Genomic DNA, 22,973 nt, shown 5'->3' with positions numbered 1-22,973 from the left:
ATGGACTCAATGCCGTCCACCCACTGCTGGGCTCAGCCCAATGTTATGATTAAAAGATTTTTTAGCTTTATTTTTTACATAATGAAAGTTTTTATTAATTTGAATATACACAGTAGTTCTACAATATCCAAAGGCCCGTGATAATGCAAATATTTAGGTCAACCAAAATAAACATTAAGCAATTATACAGTAGCAATACAACCTGATCATCAGTGTCCCAGGGGTGCTATGAGTGAAAAAGCATCCCATGATCTCCTAAAGGTCTTACCTTAATCAGTGACTACCATTTGTTCATATGAAACCATTGCTAACATGGACGCCATACATTTTTTTGCGAGCCGGGGCCTCATTTGTAGAAGTCTGTGGAGAATCCATACTAAATGTTTGTGTACGTACAAATAAAGACATTTACATAAGCCAAAGAATATTCTGGTTTATAAAACTGTGGATATGCCTGTCTGTACACTATTTACTTTTATAAATTCCAAATCAATTTGGAAGAGCCTCATATTCCGCCCTCTACATGCCCACATGCAACCATGAACAGTGGAAAGCAACTCATGGATGCTGAAGCATAGCAGTGGGCCTGCTGATCTATGGTTCTTTGTGGTGAATCATGGCAACAACTGACATTTAAGGCCCTCTTGAGATGTGGTGTTCATGACAATTAAACGGATGTGAGATCACAGTAATGTTTGTCTGCCAAATTCTAAATAGTTCATCACTGAGTGCAAGAGGATGTTTGTGCCAAATGTGAAGAAATTCCCTTAAGATGTTCTTGAGATGTCACATTCACAAGAACAGGGCAGACGTTCAGACATATGGACAGCCCGAAAACAACATGACAGCAGTATATAAATTGAAAAACAAAAAAACCTACACAGAAAACACAGGTGGTCAGATCTAAACGCGGAGGCACATTTAAAAAAAAAAAAAAGAAAAGAAAAGAAAAGAATTGCACCCCTCTGTCTTTGCTAATTTACACAATCCATATGTGCAGATGGTGAAGATGTGTCAAGTGGAGCGTCTGGAGCAGGCAGAATAAATGTGTGACAGTCACCGCGGTGTCTCCTGTGCGCTCGGTGTGCCTGACAGCACAGTCGTGTTCACTGCAGCATTTTTACACAGAAAAACTATATGAAAACTGAAATTGTACTTGGTGATATATACACGGTCTTAGAAGATACAGCTGAGACTGTTGCTGCTGTGTTCTGCAATTCTTTGATGCTGTGTAGGATTTTTACAGCCAACAATGATAATCTTTTCATTTTGATATATTAAGAAATTCTGTTTGGTCCTCCTGTTGTTGTGGTATTGGTGATAAAAATGCTTTTGCACCGAACCTCCTCCCTGTGTTTTCCAGTACTTATTTCCAAAAAATATTTAAAAAGTTTGCACCCTGCAATTGCATGTAAAATGTTTGTTTTCCACTTTCTTAACTTGGCATAGTAAGAGCACAAAGACAGGTCCTGACTCCTTACAATAATTGTCTAATTTATTTAATTTGTGAATTTGCTGACTTCTTTGACACCACTCTCATTGTGCGTGCATTTCCTCAACAGCTGGTCCTATCTCCGTGGATCTGTTTTTCTCAGCTTTCCTGTCTTCCACACATCTGTTTGCCTATGATACTTGACATGCCATTTGAAGTGTTGGTACACCTTTATATGTGTGGAAACAGATTTTAAAAAGGAAACATCAGCAGACAAAGTGATATCGCTGAAAAGGTTAAGTGTGTCTGGGGAGACAAGAGGAGTCAGGTGACCTGCAAACTGATTTGGCATGCTGGATTAGGTTCTGAGCACACAGCTCTGGGGGCAGCTTTTGAAGGGCAGGAGCCGTGAACGGGCCATGCACTGTCTGCAGACACTGCCTAACAGAGCCATAGGAGCAGACCGGCTGTCATTGCTGGCTGGTATGCAGCTCACATCTCGCTCCACCCAGGGCTTGAACAGGAGCTCAGCTCGGGCTCGGCAGTGCTTCAGCCCTTCTCCTCTCCTCAGTGTAACTCAGCCACTCCTGTCAGGCTGAGAAGGGGGAGGAGAAGAAAAACAGAGAGAAAGAGACATCAACAGTAGTGAGAAAGGTGAGAGTGGTGTGGATAAAGCCTCATACAGTATATCTCAACTGTCAAGGCAGTTGATTTAAAGCATTTACAGGGAAGTTATTGAGAGGCTTTGACAGCAGGTGGTCCGACTCAGAGATGAAAGAATTCCAGAAACGTAAGGCTGATTTTTCATTTTTTTCTTTACATCCAACATAAAGGGGAAGGGGTCGTTGCAGTACTTGTAAGCCTGTTTCATAGGTCATAGGATGTTATAGTCGTAGCAATGACCCGGAAAAGAAAAATATTTGAGATTGTGACCCAAGCAATAACCAACAGGCTGATACTGTGGCATGGCCCTTGTATCCGTTGATATGGGTTGAAATTGAGGTCTTGACCTCTGTCGCTAAAGGATGATAGTGCCTGCTGCAACCTGTGGTCCCTTATGGAGGTCAGGGGTTATAATATGGAAGAGCGTGGAGTTTTAAATCGTGAGCCGAGTCACTAAGGACTGAAAAAAATTGTGCATGTTGTATAGCTGGCCTCTGGGTGTAACTTTGCATATGTCATGCAGTATTTGGTCCTATGTTATGTAAAACTATAGAAAATGCCAGTGGTTAAAGAAGTACTCAGATCCTTTACGAAAGTAAAAATACTAATACCACCCTATGAAAATACTCTGTTCAAGTAAAAGACTTGCATTGAAAAATGTTATTTAAGTAAAAGCACGTAAAGTATTAAAAGGAAAGTACCCAATTCAGAAAAATCTTAAACTCACATACAATTAAAAAAAAGTTATTATGAAAAAAAGAAAACAAAAAGCATCTAAATAATTAAAATTATATTTAAAAAAAAAAAAAAGAAAACAATTCCAAAAAAACACCCAAAAACTTAAAATTATCTTTTTAAAGAAGAAAAAAACATACCCCCCCCCAATTATGAACAAAATTGACAATAACACTCCCTGAAACTCAAAACCATTAAAACATAGAAAAAAACTTTTATGTGTATCAAAATAGTTATAAGGATATAAGGATAGTCAATTAATTTTCTGTGAATAGACTGACTAATTAAAGCTTTACTTGTGTAAATCACAGCTGATTTAATAAATAACAAAACATCATAATTTATGAACTCTTCTTATGTTTTTTCATGCAAAAATCTTAATTTATGAAGTAACTAAAGCTGTCAGATAACCTGTAACAGTTTGTAGCGTAGCATAATTACAAAGCGCTCCTAAAACGCTGGCCTCGGAGAAAAACACTGTGGTGGACACAGCCCCTTTAAGGTTGCACCAGCAAGGTGACTTCAAACTGGCTCTACAGATTTGTACAGAGGATTTAGAGTCAAATGCTTTTGTCAAGTTTTGTGAAAGGCACAGAAGACCAAACTCAGCTATAATTACTTTGAAATGAAGACAACTGAAACACTACTCTGTGACAGAGTAGAAGATTGTCAGCGCTTTTGCTAATGGCTTATATACTCTCAAGCTGTAGCAAGGCTAGCCCAAGGGCTTTTATAGTCAATAGCTCACTCTTAAGTGTTGGGTCTTGGGAAGTTCTCTATAGTGGCAGCAAATGATCTTGAGATCAGCATCCTGCAGAGTCCTCCCTCAGCTGGCCTTATTAAAAATTAATCATACTGCAATCTGTGTGTTGAGATCGATACCTTATGTTAACGCAGTGTTAGGGCTCCTTAGCAGGCACAACTGTTGTGAGTAATGCTGTAGTTAGCCACATTGCTTCTCAGCCACACTGCCTTTACTACATGTTTGTTGTGGTAAACTGAAAAAATAAGGAAGTGTGAATGATCACACATGAGGTTTATTTTTCCTTCTTTAGACAAAACGATCAATTACCCTGAGGTGAGTGACGGTGTGATGTATATATATATGCGGTTTGTATCCACACTTTGCACCCCGGAATATGTATGTGTATGTGTTTTCGCATCACTGTGCATCTGGCAACACACATCTACAGCAGTTTATCAGGCAGCTGTTCCCATCTACCAGAGACAAGCAGCTTGTGCTGCTTTCCATTGATTTAGGAGAAACGCTGTAACCTGTGGAAATATCGGTTTGTCTGTCTGTTGGCCTGTCTGTTTTTGTCTCCACCTTACATCTGCATGTTGGATACAACTGGTATTGACACTGTTTTTTCTCCCTCCTTTCCAGGCTTTCCGAATGAGCCTGCTGCTGACATCGCTCTGAACACAGTAAAGAGCTGGATCGAAGAGAATCCTGATAAGGTAGTACCCGGCAGGGTAATGCATGTTCAAAACAAATAGCTGTCAGTCTGAAGCCACGTATGGATTCATGCAGACACTGCCTTTTTTGTGCTATTGATGAGTTGCTGTGAGTGAAGATGATTGGACCACAGCAGAAACACAGAACACTAATTATCATGCATCTCTGTATCAGACAGACATCTTACCCACCTGCCCCGCTTGATCAGCTGTTTAGTTCGTGGTCTGAATGCATATCAAATTAAAAGCCAGTCTGAGACTAATCAGGCCTTAAATGGTCTGTTGACTGTTTAATTGGTCTATGCTAGGGAGAGCTATTAAACCCAGAAGAACATAAACACATCATATGAAATAATCTGAAATTGGTTTCTGTATTAGATGAATTATAGTAATGCCTTCCAAGGACTGAAGGCTCAAATAGTAATTCATGTTATGATCCATTGTACCATCACAGTTTATTTCGTAGAAAACATGCATAAACACAGTCATCTTGAGCGAAAACAACAAAGAATTGTACACTCTGAAAAACAGACGATCATGTTTAATTTCAGTTATTAGGTGAGAGCCAAAATAGTCATTGTTGAAATGACCATCACAAAGAGACATAATATATCCATCTCTCCCTGTGGGAGAAGGAAATAGATGTGGACATTTTAATTTCAAAGCGGCTTTTACTGAAGATTGAGCTGCATGCTGCTGTAAGGATCGTTACCACAGAGAAGCCGACATTACTGTTTTATTATCCAGTGAGAAAAACAAATACAGTGTGTGCTACTTTACAAAGCTACTTCTATATACTGATATCTACTGTATGTGCCTTTGGTGTCAGAAGGGAACTAATTTTCAGGTATTACTCTGCTTCACCCAGTGTGTTCAAACCTTTATATGTGTCGATCTTGTAATGTGACAGCACTAATTAACCAGGTCAAACTCTGTGTGAAAATGTGATATCTAGACTAATGTCAAAATGCAATTATGAAATCATGAGCAACATTATCATATGACATGCATTTAAAAAAGGGGGTGTTTATCACTTTAATATTTTCATTAACAGTTCATGTTGATAGAATTTCATCCACTTGTCAGGAGGTTGTTTGTACAGAACATACATCAGCTCGAGAGTCAGTGAGTGATGATAACCTTCGGGGGTCATCTCTGTTTACTGTGGCACTGTTTATATCTGTCACTGTGGATTGAGGTGTTTTATAAAGCTCACAGCTTGATGTGCTACAACATCTCTCAGCTGGTGTTATGGATGTTGCTAACAGGCAGCCAAATGATACCGAGCTGCTGGATTACTTTGCAGTTGATGTGCTATATTTGCGGCGCTTGTTCACCGCCTGATGATTGCTGTAACATGTACTTGGGGAATCCATCAACGCTCTGGCAGAAAGAAGGTTTGATATAGCTTATTGCCTGACTGTAAATAACGAGCTAATGTGCAAAGCTGACTTTTGTGGTGGTGTTGTTCCACATCCGGGAGTGCTGCTTGCAGTGCGGAGGGGCTGCACTGGCGCACAGAGGAGACAATTTTGTGGTGCATTGACTGATAGCTATCTCTGGTGTGGGTAGATCAAGTGGAAAATATTACAATTCATGGAGAGGAGCAGACGTCTACGGAGGCTTCCCTGAGCACTGTTTGGCAAGGCTCTGCATGCACAAGCAGTGGATCTTCAACTCTAACTAGACCAAGAGTAAGTAAGCTTTTAACGAGATCAGAGAGAATAAAGTGATACATTTTACCCAGAAGCACAGCAGCATTACATCGGAAAGTCTTCCAATCAAACCGCAGAACAACATGCACTGAAGCAGGAGGTCTTCCCTTACTTTTCAATTCATTCACCGTTGCTTGGTGCTTAGTTGCTCTTGGTGCATCCCCAAACAGATTTTTGAAAGGATACATGATGTAAAAAAAAAAAAACATCCCTTTTTAAAAGTAATTATGTCAGTTTAGTTTTTACCACAGAGAAATAAAGAATTTAAGCAGAAGTCAAATAAATGTCTGATGGAATTTCATAGTGCCTGAAGGAATGACATGATGTCTTTCCTGTTGGCTGCGTTAGCATGTCTTGCGCATTAAATGTTGCCTGTGTTGTCTCATATTTTGAGCAATTTCTCACTGCAGCTACTGACACTGTCAGGCTGATTGATAACTGACATGCTTCTGTTTCAGGCTTTGAGTCAACTTCTAAGAAAATTATGAGCTGACTGCATGTCTTGCACAGAACATACTGTCAATAAAGATGTTGGGAACTGGAAGGCAACTTAGAGAGCACAGACTTCCACCAAGGCCAATAGTCAAGTCTTCTGTTGTTCATGTCTCTAAATTTGGACATTTTTGCATGTCCATGAACAAAGCGCAGCCATAACTGCCTTTTTTTTTCTCACACCATGCAATTTGTCACTTGCAGGATGGACAATTTATCTGTCGATCCATTCACAGCTGATTAGATCACATGGATGGGTGAGAGGAGCAGTTTGTAAGTGAAATTAAATTTTAAGACCCATCAGAATGAACGGTTAAATTTCACTTTCAATGTGCCTGACATTCTGCTGCGCGGTCTCTGCCCCCAGTGCACTATAAACCCAGCGGTTTTAGATATTCCAATGCGCTCCTAATCATTCATTCATTCATTCATTTGCCATAATCACTTATCTTCTCAAGGGTAGCAGGGGGCGCTGGAACCTACCTAATATCTTGCAGTGTTAACAACAGTGAAAAAAGTGTGTGCATCCGCCCCGTGATTCTAATCTACTCCATGCTACAACTTCCAGTTGTAGCATGGAGTGTCATGACCAGTCATTTTCCCATAATCCTGCTAAAAAAAAACAAACCGAACCAAAAAACGTACCCTCTTGGTGGAGATAATTAAAGCTTTGAATGTGCTTTACAATATTTCGGAGGTTGTTACAACACGTTGTTTTATTCATTTTCTCTGTCTCTCTGCAAAGACTAGGAAAAAGATTGTGTTCTGTGCTATACCATCAGAAGAGCGCAGAAGTTCAGCATCCCTGCAGTAGCTCATATAACAGATTGCAACCAGCTATTCCAAAGATAGAGCGAGAATGAGAGGTTTGAAGCTCAGTTTATCATGCACGGAACAATGGCGCTAGATTGCTCCGCTCGCTCACCTCCAGCTCTGTGCTTTGGGCCCCGAGGAGCCTGTGTTGTGGGCGTCCACAGAGACGAGTCATTTCAGGGCCATGATAAGGACTCTGCTTTGGGGAAGATACTGTGCTATTGTGGCTGAATTTCAGTACAATGGGCTGGCTGAGGATCTAACACAGTAAGGGTGGCAGAGTACAGGCCACAGCCCCCCACCGCAACTCCCGTCCACCGACACAAACACCCTCTCACTTGATAGCATTGTTTGTGTTTGTCCAGCTCCGTATGTGTGTGCCTGTTATCCACAGTGGTGGAAAGTTAAAAGAACATTTATTCAAGTACTGTAGTTAAATAGTATTTTGAGGTAATTGTACTTACTTGAGTATTTTCTTTTTTAGCTACTTAATACTTACACTTGACAACATTTAGAAGGAAATATTGTACTTTTGACTTTTTCACTTCATTTATGAGTTACTGCTAAATACCAGATTTAGATTGATACAACATATAATTAAGAAATACATAAGATAAGACTTATAAGTAAAAAAAAAAATAATAAAAAATTAGCCCACCTTTATCAGCTGCATTAAAGTGAAATACACATTAATGCATCAATACAGGGCGAGGTGATATGTCTTAAAAATAATATTGCAATATTTTTAGGCTGTATTGCGATACCCAATATATATCTTGATAATGGGAAAGCTCCTCTAACTATTGTAGACTACTAAAACACAAAATTATTCAGTTAACTACAGATACAATAAATTTAAAATAAGTAGCTACTGTTATAGTCAAGCTAAATATACCAAATTTGAATAACGTACTATTATAATAAAGGTAAATAAATTCTTGTTATAATTAAAATAACTCAAGCAGAGCCACTGGTCACCAGAAATGTTAATGCTTTTTGCTTTTAACTTGAAGATTTCGGTCAACAGTTAGCTTTTAGCTGTTAGCAGGAAGTCAAGTTTTACCATGGCACCTTTAAACATTAAGATTTATTCACTGTGAGCAGGAAACAAGCTAACAGCTCTCCAGTCCATATAATTATATTGTGGGTTTTGCAGTGGTGCTCCATGGCCCTACAAATACAAAAACACACATGCAATAAGTCCCATATGGAACAAGCAATATTAAATCATATCGCCCACCCCTACATCAATAATTATAATCTCATTATTCATTATTCTACATTAGAATTTTATATTTTATGAGTACTATATATATATATATATATATATATATATATATAGTACTCAAAAAATATAATTATTTATTTATTTATTTTTTTATTTATTTATTATTATTATCTCTTTTTTCTCTTCCTTATTTATTTATTACTTTTTTTATTTTTATCTTGATTTATTTATTTTGGGTAACCAATTAACAAATCCATTCATATATTTTTTTGGGGACATCCACACTGTCATTATCACTAACCCTAATGCCCCCTTAGTGATATATGCTCTTGTTCAGTACTGTTACTGTTCATGTATGTTATTGCACTATATCACCAATAAAAAAAAATGTAGGACTTTTATTTGTACCAGAATATTTCTGCTCTGCCATATGTAGTTTTACTTAATGTTAAGACGTGAGTACTTCTGCGACTGCTGGTTATTCAGTTGAGATACATGTGAGTTGGTCAGGTTGTGGTCACACAGAGCAATTGGACTGTAATTGTCCACTGATTGAAATGTGCACCCCAGTGGGTCTGAAGTCTCATGATACTGTTGCATCAAATAGCACAAGGATTTTGTCCATACTGTGTGTGTGTGTGTGTGTGTGTGTGTGTGTGTGTGTGTGTGTGTGCATGTGCGTGTGTGTAGGACAGGGAGAGAGGGAGAAAAAGGACACTGCGTGATTGATTAGCAGTGAGTTTATCTCTCAGGCCAGCACGCTGAAGCCCTGATGCACTCACTTGCACACAAAGAGCCGCAATGCCAGCATGAAATTCACTCTTAAAAGCACCTAGACTTCCATTGTAGAAGAATAAACAGCCTTTCCGTGGTCAGGGGGAGCGGATCCTTTAATCTAGAGAGACTCGAGTGCAGGAATGATCCTTTAGATCACCATAGATGAAAGAATGAGGGAGGTCAGCCTCCCTGTAACCACCACATGGAAAAATATAAAACAGAATATATGGGTATGTATAAACAGCAGACCAGAAGGCTCTAATTTCTTGAAAAATGCATAAGGGGTTGCAGACACAGAGGCAGTGACAACCCAACACAACCAGTTCTCCATATGGTATTGGAGCCGTTTCCTCCTGCTCACAGCGCACACAGCGCTCCACTCATCTGGCTTTGGTTTATTTCTCATTTTCAGATCTAATTTGGTTTAATTCAGGCTTACATAGGTTTAATCTGCAGATGAAAAATGTGGTCTGACACTTTATTTGGCTGCCACGGATGTGCTCTGGATGGCCAAGCTTTTTAATGAAGCTTTTCGAGGGCCCAGCAGCCCTGCATTACTGACACACTCAACACTTGAGACAGATTGGGAGTCTGTAATAAGCTCTGCTGCGCTGCGCTGCTCAGGACAAAATTGATGTGTAGAGATTTCACCTTTCAACATCACTCTGGTTTGGGCTTTGGTATTAAGCACTCCACTGTGCCGGAGACGCTCCCAAAACAGGTGTTTACATCCCTTTTCCTGTTCTGTGAATGATCTGTTTACCTTAGTAGCATTTGTCATTGAAGACACCTGATAATAAATTCCATCTCAAGCCAAAGCCCGAGATTTAACACTGATTTGTGACGAATGTCAAGTGACTATTAGGAATGAATACAGTATGGTGTATGTCTTGTATGATTGTGTTTTTCTATGTAAGTGGATATCAGTTTAGGAGGCTGCCTAGTTTTGGCAGATGGAGCTACAACATGAGGCACTCATTGTCATTCAGCTGAATACGATGGATGGTTGCCGTTATCATGGCTATATTGTTCCGTTCACCTTTGGAAAATGTGAATTACATTTTCAAGTATTGTGACCAGCTTTATCAAACAGGCATATGGTTACAGACAGTGAATTACATTCGTATGTGCCTGTTTATCACCGTCTATACATGCTGGTTAGAATGATGATGAATCGCCTCAGGAAACACAGAGAGAATACAAACACACAGTCCCAACGCTTTTTTCAAGCTAGCCTCTGGTCCATTAGCCTTGACCAGACTATGTTTTCAAGACAGGGTTTCTTTCATAAGTTGTTCTAAGAGGCTGATGATAATGCAAGTTAAAGCTGAGAGACAATCTGAGCACCTCCTCATTATAACCAAAATAGATGAGACTATTTTGTTGGTATGAAACAACATCTCTCATGAGATTCAGTTGCAACATGCAACTTGGGCAAAGTTTATAGAGCTGTATATGAAAAGTTTACTCATGTTTCTAGTCTCAGGTCCTCACACAGTCACACAAAATCTTTTAATGCTCCAATCATCCGGGGGCTAAGACGTGTGCTGCTGGGTATTAATGAAGAGTTACCACAGAACGTTCAAGGAGCACATTACTGCATTTTTTGTTGTACTGCAACTGATTATGTTTATCAAGCCTCTGGTATACAGATGAAAGCCTACCTTGAATCAATGGCTGCAAACAATTCGTATTCAAGACTAGGCTTTTTATTCAGCTCTGAAGGACAAAACTCTTCTTATTCTTACAGTAAGAGAGCAGCTCTTGGACTACATGGGCACTGAGATGGCCTCAAGACTGATATTAAGGCTAAGGGATGTAGCCTTTAAAAGAATCTGTAGTATGTTCATACAGAGTTCATAGCCACATTTTAGGACCCATAAAGCTACAAGTAAGGATAATTTTCATTACAGACTCATCTGTAAATTAGGTAAGATCCTTTGTTTACATCCGCCATGACATACATGACATAAACACAGAGCACGATTTGCAGCAGATATTCAGATTTTTTTAAATGCCTCTATTCCAATAAGAAGAAACTGATTTTTTTTCATATTCAACTTAGGCTGCTACACCACAATAAGTGCAACTGACATTTTGGTTGTTTATTTGTGGCTGTATAAAGGTGCAATAAGAGGAATTGTGACTGATTTTTATTCGTTGTGACTATCGCACTACTTTGAATTGGAATTGTGATTATTTTACTCATTTATAGTGTTCTGTACTTTCATAACAATTCTACACTAAGTGCATTTGAGAACAATATCTGAAGACACATTTAAGTTTGTTTACTTTGTTATTTTGTCAAAAAAACAAATGCTGTATTAAGTGGGTTTATGGTAAGAGCCATATAAGAATATTTGTTGTTTGTTTACCTTGTTATTCTGTCAAAATAAAATGATAAACCCTTTAGGAGCTGTTTGGATGCAGATATTGTTCTTAGATTGCATTGGAGAGCTATTAAACTCTCAAGCAAATGCACCGGACTGATTTTAATAACTTTAAAGTACATAAAGAGTACATTGCGCGGCTGTATTATCCAGGTAAATACAAGTATCAGATATTTTCTCTCACAAAAATGTTTCTATGTTTTTTTTTTCATGTAAAAGTGTAGTATTTAGGGAAATATATTGGCAGAAATTGAAAATAATATTCATAACTATGATGTCATTGGCATATAATCCCTTAAAATAAGAATTATTTTTGTCTTACCATAGACTGAGCTGTTTGTATCTACATATACGGCCAGTCCTCTTCGACAGAGTCTGCCATGTCGTTTCCACAGTAGCCCGTAACGAACAAACCAAACACTGATACTTGATTGGGCTATTCACGTTTCAGCATTGGCCGTCGTCGTTTTCCTCCACTAATGGCACTAGAGAGAATTTTCTGTTCTGCAACCTCACCACTAAGTGCCACAAGACCTTTAATTAACTTGTTATCAAAATAGTTATCAAGTGATTAACAATCTAAGTTAAACAATATATGTTTAGAGATAAGTTGGACATGTGACTTCTCTTCAGTTCATCGATGATTAGATGATTCTTCCATTGTCCTTATTTTTCTTGTATGCATTTATGTTTTCCTTCTAACTCCCTCTGTTACATCAAAATGTAACAGAAAATGCAGTGAAAATCTATATATATAAATCTAATAAAAACATCAGTGCTTTATCTTGGTTTACATGACAATGTGAATGTGTTTAAATGTTACTATCCAGCACAGTGGCAGGCACAGATTTAGATTTGTGTATGGACTGCAAACCCAGTAAAATCAGCTTCAAGTGATGAAATTAGCTCTTTATTGGAAAACACTTTGAGAGCCCGAAAGCTAGCGGAACAGAAGCTAACACTAAGTGGGGTGGTGCTTTAGCTCCCTGTTGCTGCATTGCCTCTTCACGGTGTTTTTATTGTTTGGTATCCAGTGAAAAGACTTTGCCAAGTGTCGCATCTGCAGCCGAGAGAGGCACAAATTTGCTCCGTGCGTGCCTTGAGGATGCTGATGTGCTGCTGATGGCTTGTGCAACTGGCATGGTGTTCAAAGACAGCACTGGGCTTTTGAAGTCAGTGTCTAGCCCCTTTGCATCGTTTGCTGTGACTGAGAGCATCAGGGAGATACGGCCAGATCAGGAGCTGTGAGCATGACTAAACACTCGACTCTGCATCCACATACTGTACCGTCTGGATAGAGACACACAGTTTGACCTGAGATAACTGTATTCTCTCTTCAGCATCTCTGTCAAACACCTGCAGTTTTGGCTGTGGCAATGCTTTAGAGAGAGTGTGTGAATGCCTTATTAGTTTTCTCTGTCAGAGAATTACTTTTCTGGCACCAGTGCTAATGCATGCCATGTAGTCTAATACATTAGTGGGAGCCATTTGGCCCAAGGCAGTAGAATGGGGATTTTATGGCTTTTATGATCTGAGGATTTTATTATCTGGCTCACTCTGGATAATATGATGTGTGCTCTTTGATTCCCCTGACCTCAGGTTGGTGTAGTTAAATACTACTAGTTTCAGTGTTTAAATAGATTTAAGATATGGATCCAATTTCTGAATTGACACTAGCCAAAGTTATTTTCCTAAATGTTTAACTTTTAGCGCTTTATCTGCGGTAGGAAAAGCAGTTTTGATTAAGCGCTCCCGCTGCCCAAGATAAAGAGAAGTTTATCGCAAGCAGGGAAATGCTACAGTATTTTTAATGTTTATCTGAATGGTTTTGATTGAGCTCTTGCCTTCTGAGAGAAATCCTCTCTGCACAAATGGGGATTAAGCCTATCATCTCTCTATCTTGTCCAAAGACCAAGGTGTTGCTATACTCCTGGTAATTGCAGAATGATCACCTTATTCTCTGATGTGAGGTGACTTTGAGTCCTCTTTTCTGAGGCGGATGAATATTTAATGTTCTGATAATGCTCTGTCCCTACTTAGAACGAAAAGAATAAATAAAGTGCACTCATATGATTGATTAAATCTCTCTCTCAGAAATAAGTAAATAATTTAAAAGCTGTTTGTGATTGCAGAGTACTTAAATAAAGATTTGAGTGTAATTGCTATGGCTGTTATTGGGGATTTCAGAGAACAAGAAAATAAAACCATAAGACATATCAGGTATGCATAATTTATCTTTATGCATAATACAGATCACTGCTACTTGTTTAAGACTTCGTAACACAGCTTTTTTTTCATGCTGAGAAAGACCTCGATGTTTTATTGTTAAAGACTGATATCTCCTCCACATCCAGGTGCTCTTGTACACATGCAGTGAGCCACCAATAAATATAGCCCACTGCACTCTAACACATGGACGCTGAGATACGATGCCCTCTGAGTTCAGCTCTCTCCGTTCGTGCAGATACTGTAGTCCCACCTCCATGCTTACTGTGCTGGAACAAGCTATCTTAATGACATGCTAATTGATTTAGTGTAGCAGAGATAGCGGTAGGCTGGCACACCGTGATAAAGCGAGAGTGGGTCGAGCTATTGGTTCAGAAGAGGACAGGCGTCTCATCAAACTCTGACTAGCTCATTCACTCCCATTTTGAGCACAATTTTACACTGCGGTATTCATGCTGAATCATGGACACCTTTACTTTGGAGGTGTTTGGTGAGTGTGTGTGTGTTCAGACCATTTAGTGTATGGTCTTGTAAGTACAGCACATGACTCAGTGAGCTCCTTTTTAAGACTGCTGCAAGTTCAGACAACACACACACAACAGGATGCTCATCACAGCCATTAATTATGTCGTCTATCTATGGCCTGCAGAAAAAGATAGTGGTTGAAAAAACATTATGACCACTCCACTGTCCTCTCACTCACTTGTGCTGATATTAAGCCATAAAGTCTGGGACACACAATAACCTTGGTTAGCATTGTCAGTGTAATGAACTTCTTATTGATGTGCACAGCAAAAGAAAAACATGCTCAGTTGTTTGTGAAGTGAATATGTGCAGGTAAAGGAGCTATTTACAACATTCAGAGCATTAATATAGCAGCAAACCACTGTTTGCTATGTAAACGTATAGTGGAGTAATGTCGTCTTGAACAGACAATAAAGTCATGCTCCCTCTGTGTGTGTTGTAGTCTGAGCTTCTCTGTTTGTTGTTTTGGTAGATGGTCCTGCAGTGCATGAGTGTGAGTCGCTGTGTGTGTATGCCACTGGCACACAGTTAGCAGTGATGTATGTAGCACCCCCCCTTCTGGTTTCCCCCATGTTAACATGTTAGTTCAGTCAGCATTGTTGCTGTTTTTCAGGGCTGGTAACACCATAAGCTGCTAACCACCAGCTCAGCCAACTCTATGTTGAGAATTGCCTTCACTGAATCCTTGTCTCATGTTGAGTATATTAAAGTTTAGCCATTTACACTTAAGAAACAACTAAATATTTATGCACCTAAAAGTAGGCTGCAAATCTTGATATATTTATAGAGTGGTAACAATACATCCTGGGTATTCTGCTAGGAGAGAGCGTGTTACTGCAACCCACCCAAACTCTCTTAACACTTTATTTTATTTTTATTTTTTATTTTTTTAAACAGGCATATTTTTTTTCACAGCTTTCACCTCATCTGCTAATTACTCATTTCTGTGGATGAAACATATGCACAGTTGTTTAGCTTTGGTCGTGTCCCTGTCCCAGCAAATCCCTCTTTTTTCATTACGCACACATCTGTAAGATGTATTGAATTTTTTATTTACACCTGAACTACTCATTATATTTGCATTATTCATCCCATTTGCACAATAATCATTCACTGCATAATAGAAATGATCACGCACTCCCCATTACTTGAAGTTAATGCTCTATACTTGAAGTTTAAACTGTAATTTTATTATTTTTATTTAGTACTTACCTACTTTTTTTCCCTATTCTTTTGTTTGTGTACTTGCATCTTTACAACGGGCGTCAGGGAGAAACGGCATTTCAGTCCATCTACTGCTTGTACATATGGCAGAATTGACAGTAAAGTTAACTTTGACTTATTATTGTTTTAACAGTTTAAAATATTTTGCCACTTAGCAGGGCTAAAGTATTCAATGTAATAGGCAAATTGATATACAGTGAAAATAGTCATTTTTTTTGTTTAAACTTATGATTATGAAATAAATATTGATTGCACAGTGTAATAGCTGTAGAATAATGACACCATCTGCATTTATATTGTCCTCTGTAAGCCTCACTTTCACTTTGCAGTTCTCTCTGCCTCATGGTATGATCTCTTGGGAAAATGAAGCTTAATTTAAAGCACAAAAAAAGTGCGTCAAACATTATGCAACCAAACCAGGAAGAGAATAGTGCTTGTTGTTTTTTATGGTAGCTATGAGTAGCGATTCCCTGTTACCATGAGTATCATCAGTGTAAGTTCTTTGCAGTTACTATCCAAAGCAGCGGAAATGGCAGACGGTGTATCAACTGAAGTAACTGTGTAAATTACCCAGAAAAAGAAAAAGAAAAGAAACCTTTTTGCAAGGCTCTTAGGAAAACTGAAAAGTCGAAAAGTTTTCCTTTTTTTTAATGTGCGGGTTTGTTACCAGCCATAGATGGTTGTTGTTTGTTGTCAGATTCTCGCTTTTTCTTGTCTCCCAACTAGTGTATTATTTTCTCCAAACAAAAGCTTTGCTTTGTATCTGCTAAATAAACAAGAGCTTTCAACAAAGTTCCTTAAAAGTTATATCTAAAAAGTTCCAAGTAGAAATATCTCAAAAATAAAGGTGAGGATTGGTTGCATTGACCATTTGGGCATCATATGTGGCAATGTACTGTAACTTAATGAAAAGCAATACCTAAGCAGCACAAAAATGCTTCACCTTCTTGCTCAAAATGTTGTTTCTGCATGAGGTCACCACTCATGCAGCAGCAGCCTCTCTCACAGTTCACAGTTGGTCATTAACGGCCACCTCATCAACAAACTTGCTTACAGTGTGAATATTGGGCTGCGGTGCCGCAGGCAGCGTGTCTGTTTGTGTATGGAGAGCACATATGCAGGACTTCCCGGTGCTACCGATGTTGAAGGGTTGATTCTCGGTTCAGGGAGGAGGGGTGGGGACCACCGCAGTGATTACTTTAGCTGTTGCCGTGTGATTGCACAGTCTCTGGCATGTGATTAGGGGGAATGGGCCGTATCTCTCACCATCTCAAAGGGGGATCAAATCAGCCTCAAAGCCTGGCTTCGGGCGGTGGTGCATTTGAAAGTCAATGTTTTATTTCTAAGCATAAATTACTTGATCAGGGCACTTTTTTGCCCAAGGTTGTATTCAGAAGTAAGGGTTGCCACAGTTAGAGGGGCTCTAGTATTTGCATATGTCATGTCACACATGTCCCCATCAAATTGATTTTTTATTTCTGCACGAATTTTAAAAATTAGCTGGAATTAATGACATGCAAACGTTTTCCGTCTGTTATTAGTTAGTCACTTGCCTCTCCCTAATTATATGATTGGATGTGCCATACAAGTGCAAGTCCATATAAATCTTTCCTCTGTTTATCTACATTGAACCATATAATAAGCTATTAAACTTTGTCTCTGCACAAACCGGCAGTTTACTGAGAGTAAAGAGATGTGGAGATGGAGATGCTCATATTTCTAGTGATGTCCATTTGATTCAGTGAACCATAAATGGGTGTAAATGCTCTTCAAAGTTGTGTTAAAGGTTGAGGCTGTGGTTCAGTTCGAGTCATGCTGAGTTCTGAAGAGCTAATCCCCCATGCAGTTTGCCTTTTCTAAGGGAGCTTTCTTTTGAGCTGCAGGAAGAGAGATGTTGAAAGCTGTGGGTCAGTGTGCGTCTTTACCAGGTGACATTATGGCCAAATGTAAGCAACACTGTCACTCGCAGCCTCCGCCTTACCACCTCAGCATCTAGCAAGCCTTTAGATTATGTCATTGTTTGACTGTTACCGTTACTGACGAATGATTTCCACAGTGCTGATTGACAAGAGCGTCTATCTCTGTGGGACACAGCTCGCACGGCTGGCACAGTAGGAAAGGTACATGTTGTAACTCAACAGGGCTTCAGAGATAAGGTTGGCCACTGAGGGCTGGCTACATGGTAGAGGAGGGTGATGGATAAAACTGAAAGCACTCGCTGTGCAGCAGCACCCCCAGAAATGTTTCATAGGGTTGGGCAGATGGGGCTAGTGAAAATCTTGGGGTGGCACCAGAACCAAAAGCCTTAACTGAATTTCATTCATCATTCATGCTGTTAAAATATGTACTGTAGGCAAGATGAAAACTGTGTTGATATGGAAAGTTAAGGAATAACATGCTTATATACTTTGGTGTCTTATTTTACAGTTAATATTACTCATTATCTATTACAGCATTGTTGTGAGACATTTTAAGTCTCACAAAAATGCTGTTGTAATGTCTTATGTATTTAAATATATATCCTGGTTTTCCTTTTCCTTAAAGAAGTATATCACCGATATAAAGAGGCATTCACATAAACTGAGGTGAGATATATGCTACTCAGTAACAGACTCTTGGTTTGTATTTGATCAGTGCTGCTTAGTTTTCTTATGTGATGTGTTTATTAGGCCTCCGTTTTCACTCTTCAGTAAGCAGCGTGGCACCCACTTCCTGTTCAAAAAGTCTCACCATTGTGGGGAAACAAGGCTTAAAAATAAGTTTCGGAAAACATTTTAGGTTAGAAATAGGCAGTGCGGTAACATAATCTTGATGCCAGTTGTTCCCTAAACAAAATTTAGCCAAACTTGGAGCATTATTTAGCCCCCTTCCCAGCAAACCATGCTTTAATTGTTGGTACCAATTGATGCCTTAGTTTGTCTTGTTTCACAAGATACCACTACCTTTGTGTAGCTTCATTAACTCATTTCAAATGCAACCTCTCAAAGACAGTAATATTGGCCTCCAAAACTTTTGCCGCGGAGGCTCCCTCTGGCCCCCTCTTGGGTGCACTACTGTTGCTGTGTGAAGGCTAGAATTCAGATAGTAGATGCTTTAGTGCTCTACTTACTATTATCATTGTCTGACAGGATAAATGTAATTGAAAAAAGAAAACACATCCTCACAGCCCGACTCCTGGTATCAACTGCTGTATGAAAAGTTTTTAGACCCTTTTTCATCTCTGCGAATTGTAATATTATCTGAACAGGTTGGTGAAGCAGTAGGCAGGAGTGACAAGGCCTAGAGACAACCGAGTGTGTTTTCGCCGCATTACTATGCAAATGCAAAAATAAATAAGCAAAGCGGCTTACTTTTTCTGATGTTTATAACGGCTGTGTATGTTAACAATGCGACCCAAGCTTGAACCTTCGTCAGAGCTGTCTCCTCTCTGCCTTGTGCGATGTTTCCGGACCAGACATTATCTGCTGGCCCGCTGTATCCCCAGGCTGTCCGAAGTAATCAAAGGAGGGAAGCATTAATTGCTCGACCCTGGCAGGAAGCCAGGTGGTCTGGCACGGGTCATCACCTGCCCGGGGAAAGGTCGCCTCTCATCCTCTCATGCACCATCCTCCTTCTCCTTTCTTTCCCTTCACCTTCTGCCACAACCGAGCAACAAGAAGTTACAGCACCTTTCTCTCGAGGGGTGCTGCAAAGTCACCCCAGCCAAATGCCCATCTTATTTTCCAAGCAGCAATGCGTCGTAACCTAAAAGAGTAATAACATTCCATTTGAAATAATAGCTGGAATTGGAATTGGACCCGCCCGCTTTCCATAAACCTATTTCAGACAATGGTCCCATTCCTATTACACAATGTCTGTCTCTATACCGCAGCATAAACATCTTAGAAGGTGCTGTTCCAGGAAGGGCAGGGGTTTGTCTGACTTATGGCTGATACATTCATCAAGCTTGTGCCAAGCCAATATCACACTGTCAGAAGGGAGCATGTGGCATTCTATCACCATGAGAGGCTGTGACAGAACAAGTCCTTTTCCATTACGCTCTCTCAGGGCAATCTCTGATATTGCCTCTCAGCTCCTCCGTAATGCTGTTTATTTCAGTTGTTTGCACTGGTGGATTCCATATTGCTGGGTATCCCTCTCTGGACCTTCATCAGTGTGAAGCTAACTGAATTTCAGCATTACTGTGTCAGTAATGTATTGAAGAGTGTGGAGCTGCTCCTTTCAGTTTTCTAAATGACTGTGGGCCACGTTGCGAATTTATTGCCAAACCTGTATTTCAGTGTGAAATATTTTAATGGGGCGATAAACTGTATTTCAGTTTCAAATCGATAAACAGGCAAAACATCAATCTCACACTCACCTGCGTTCTTGTTACAGACAGACTGAAGTGCAGGGCTCAAGGTTCTTCGATCTGTAACTGCCTAAATTCCTCTTTCCCATTTACTAGGCTGACAAACGCTTCTTCCTCCTTATCCCAGACATATTAAAGGGAGCCGTTGATGCACCCAGACTTTCCTATCACTCTGTATGCCCTGTGTTTCCTATTTTTTATTCAGTGGAGGACGTTAAGAAGCTGTCGCCCTGCAGAGTAGTCTCTAGTAACCTCCTGTGTTCTCCTCGCCTGGAGCACTGAATTACTATTTACGTGCTGAACTTTGACAGTACACCAGAGTCTGTCCCTGCTCAACCAGCATAGCTAAAGCAGTGTTCCTATGAAGTTGTACTTGTCTGCTGCTTTTATGATTTCCTCTTGGGTGAGCAGAAGCCGGACTAGAGTGGACTGGGGAAGAGCGAAGTGTATGAAAACTGTATGCTTATGAGAAGCTGTGGCTTGCAGAAACTGCATGATGTAGTCAAAATATATCTATTTTTCATGCGAACTTTCTCCCTTTTTCTAAGCTTCAACAATCTTTAAATCTGGTGTCCAGTCCCTGCTTGTTTCTTCAACTGACACAAATCAATGGGATTTGTGGCTATTTTTTAATCACTGTTAACAGTCTCTCCTGAGTGCTGAAATGAAAATGTACCCCTTTCATGAAGTCATCGGATTAGATTTGTCCACAGTTATGGGATAAAGAGCACTCTCACTGTGTAATGTGAACACCACAGATAGAGTTTTTCATAAAAGCTTTGATGGACATCAAATCTAATCTGAAGGATACAGAGCCAAAGTATTCTGGCAAATCTGGTACGATTTTCTGCCTTTGATGCGCAGTAATTCAGCCTTCTCATCTGGAGAGGGCAAACCTCAAACTGAGCAGACAAGATTTTCTCAGAGAATGAGGTTACACTGCAGACATTCGTTCTCCAATGGGAACTATTGATTATTTCACATGTCTGTCTGGCTGTGGGATTTTTCACCACTTTCATGCCCGACTTTTCTGTCAGATATTTGTCCTTACTCGTAAAAGCAAGAAAGTTCATGTTGTAAGCTGAAAGTCGATTGGCTTTTTTTTTCTTCGTTGCTTAGGGCCATAATGAAATATGGCTGTATTTTTATCCAACTGTCTCATAAAGTTTGGAAATGTCACAAAAAATAAAATGCAAATGAGACGAATTCCCCTCCGCTGCGTTAAAGAGAATAAAAGGGCCCTTTAAATATGTGAAATCACAACCTTTGTGAAAATGGCAGCCTTTGAAGAAAATATATTCTATTAATTGCATTGGGGAATCTTTAATGATGCTTGAATGTGTGTTCATTTACATACGTCCCATCAGAATTCCTAAAGACCCTTTCTATCTATTGTGCGTTGTGATTTTATATTTAATTATGTCAAACTATAAATAATACTTCTTAAAAAGCTGTGTTTTGAAGAATCCAAAGGATTTTTCCGCACTTTTTAAAAAGCAGTCAAAGGAGTGAGGTAGAAAATCACGTATTCTGTGATCATTGTTGTGCTGTAAATTGTTGGCTTGTTAGGAGACAGGATTGTACTGCACTGCGGGCTTTGAATAACAAGCTTTTGATAAAGGAGGTTCATCATGACAAACAAAGGCGGTTGAAATAAATGGACTCCACTGAGCCAAATGGGATAATGAGTTATCTTGGATATAGTGATAATCATACTGATACTGAGCACGGAAATTATTAATTCATTGGAAGTGCCTGTAGTACCCGCAATCAGCAGGTAAAAAGCTATTGTCAAGCTGGTATGCTAATACAATAGTTACCAATGCTGCATTGCAATGTGACTGATATCAATGCAGAGACGTGTAATCAGCCATATGCCCATGTCTAATATTGTTATTGAAGTGTAGTGAAGATCCCTGTCAACACCTGTGCTGTTGTTTGTGAGCATCTCACTCTAATGGCCTCTTAATGCACACTTATGAAATACTGTATGAGGTTTAGCTGATGTTGGCTTCTGGCAGGAAGGCTGAATGCAGCCTGTGCTGTATTTCAATGCATAACAATTATTAAATATGCTGTCAGCCTGGCTCTCACGCTCCCAGCCAGGCTCTTGGTCTGAGATGTTGTCCTGTATATCATAAAACAAGACAGGATGTAATGAAGATCGACAGACTGTCTGAGCCATGACCTTCATAACACACAGAGTACACTTGAGCTCTGCTTCCCTCTCCAAACACTGTGTTTAGAGGAGCTCCTCTCTCCATCTCTGACACATCCTCTTTGCGTCTAGTATCCCTCAGATGTTTTCGTAGCGCGCTGTTTATGTAACACTGGCTCCAGACTGCGGAGAAACAATTTGCACAAGCCTTGTTTAAAAAAAACAAACTACAATGCAAAATAATTACCCACTTTGTGTCTGCCGCTGTCATGGCAAACTGAATGACATTAAAGCATGAGCACTGGGTAGCTTCAGCATAGGGACTTTTCATCCACATCTGACAGACGGATTGAGAGAGATCTCTAGAAGGCTTTGAGCTTTTTTTTGCCCGTTTGAGGTCTCTCAACACGACCTGATGAGACCCCATTTATTCTGTCTGCCTTCATCAGCCAGTCAGAGGTTGGACCATGACCAAATTCATCCTGTCACATCATCACCTTGACTTTAGACATGCTATTGTCTATGTGGTGCTGACAGAGAGCTCAGCGGCAGTTCGTGGTCTGGCGTTAGCAGGGAGATGATTTCTTAATGGAGCTAACAAAGACATCTTTCAAGGTTAAGCATGGCCTGTCCCTGCATGTACAATATGTGCCTGTATATGTGGTGTTTATGTGCAGTGCAGCAGGGCGCTGCAATAAATGGCATTTATCGATCTCCATTTGCAATAGGAGTCGATTCTAAATTGGCTCCAGCTAGCGTAGCGTCAATTTGAGCCATACAAACAAA

The 22,973-nt window shown here is 39.7% G+C and overlaps 1 protein-coding gene across 2 annotated transcripts in view; it reads left to right on the top strand.

Annotated features, from left to right (window-relative positions):
* The window catches only part of macrod2 (mono-ADP ribosylhydrolase 2), a 476,469-nt gene that overhangs the window by 367,089 nt on the left and 86,407 nt on the right, over positions 1–22,973 (top strand). For both annotated transcript variants that reach the window (XM_042501834.1, XM_042501833.1), the window contains exon 8: positions 4,218–4,291. In XM_042501834.1, the coding sequence (XP_042357768.1) occupies positions 4,218–4,291 (74 nt within the window). The remainder of the gene's footprint in view (positions 1–4,217; positions 4,292–22,973) is intronic.

Source organism: Plectropomus leopardus, chromosome 15 (assembly GCF_008729295.1).
Source record: "Plectropomus leopardus isolate mb chromosome 15, YSFRI_Pleo_2.0, whole genome shotgun sequence".
Taxonomy (NCBI): Eukaryota; Metazoa; Chordata; class Actinopteri; order Perciformes; family Serranidae; genus Plectropomus; species Plectropomus leopardus.
Note: the sequence above shows the minus strand (reverse complement) of the source record. Positions and strands in the feature narration are given on the sequence as shown.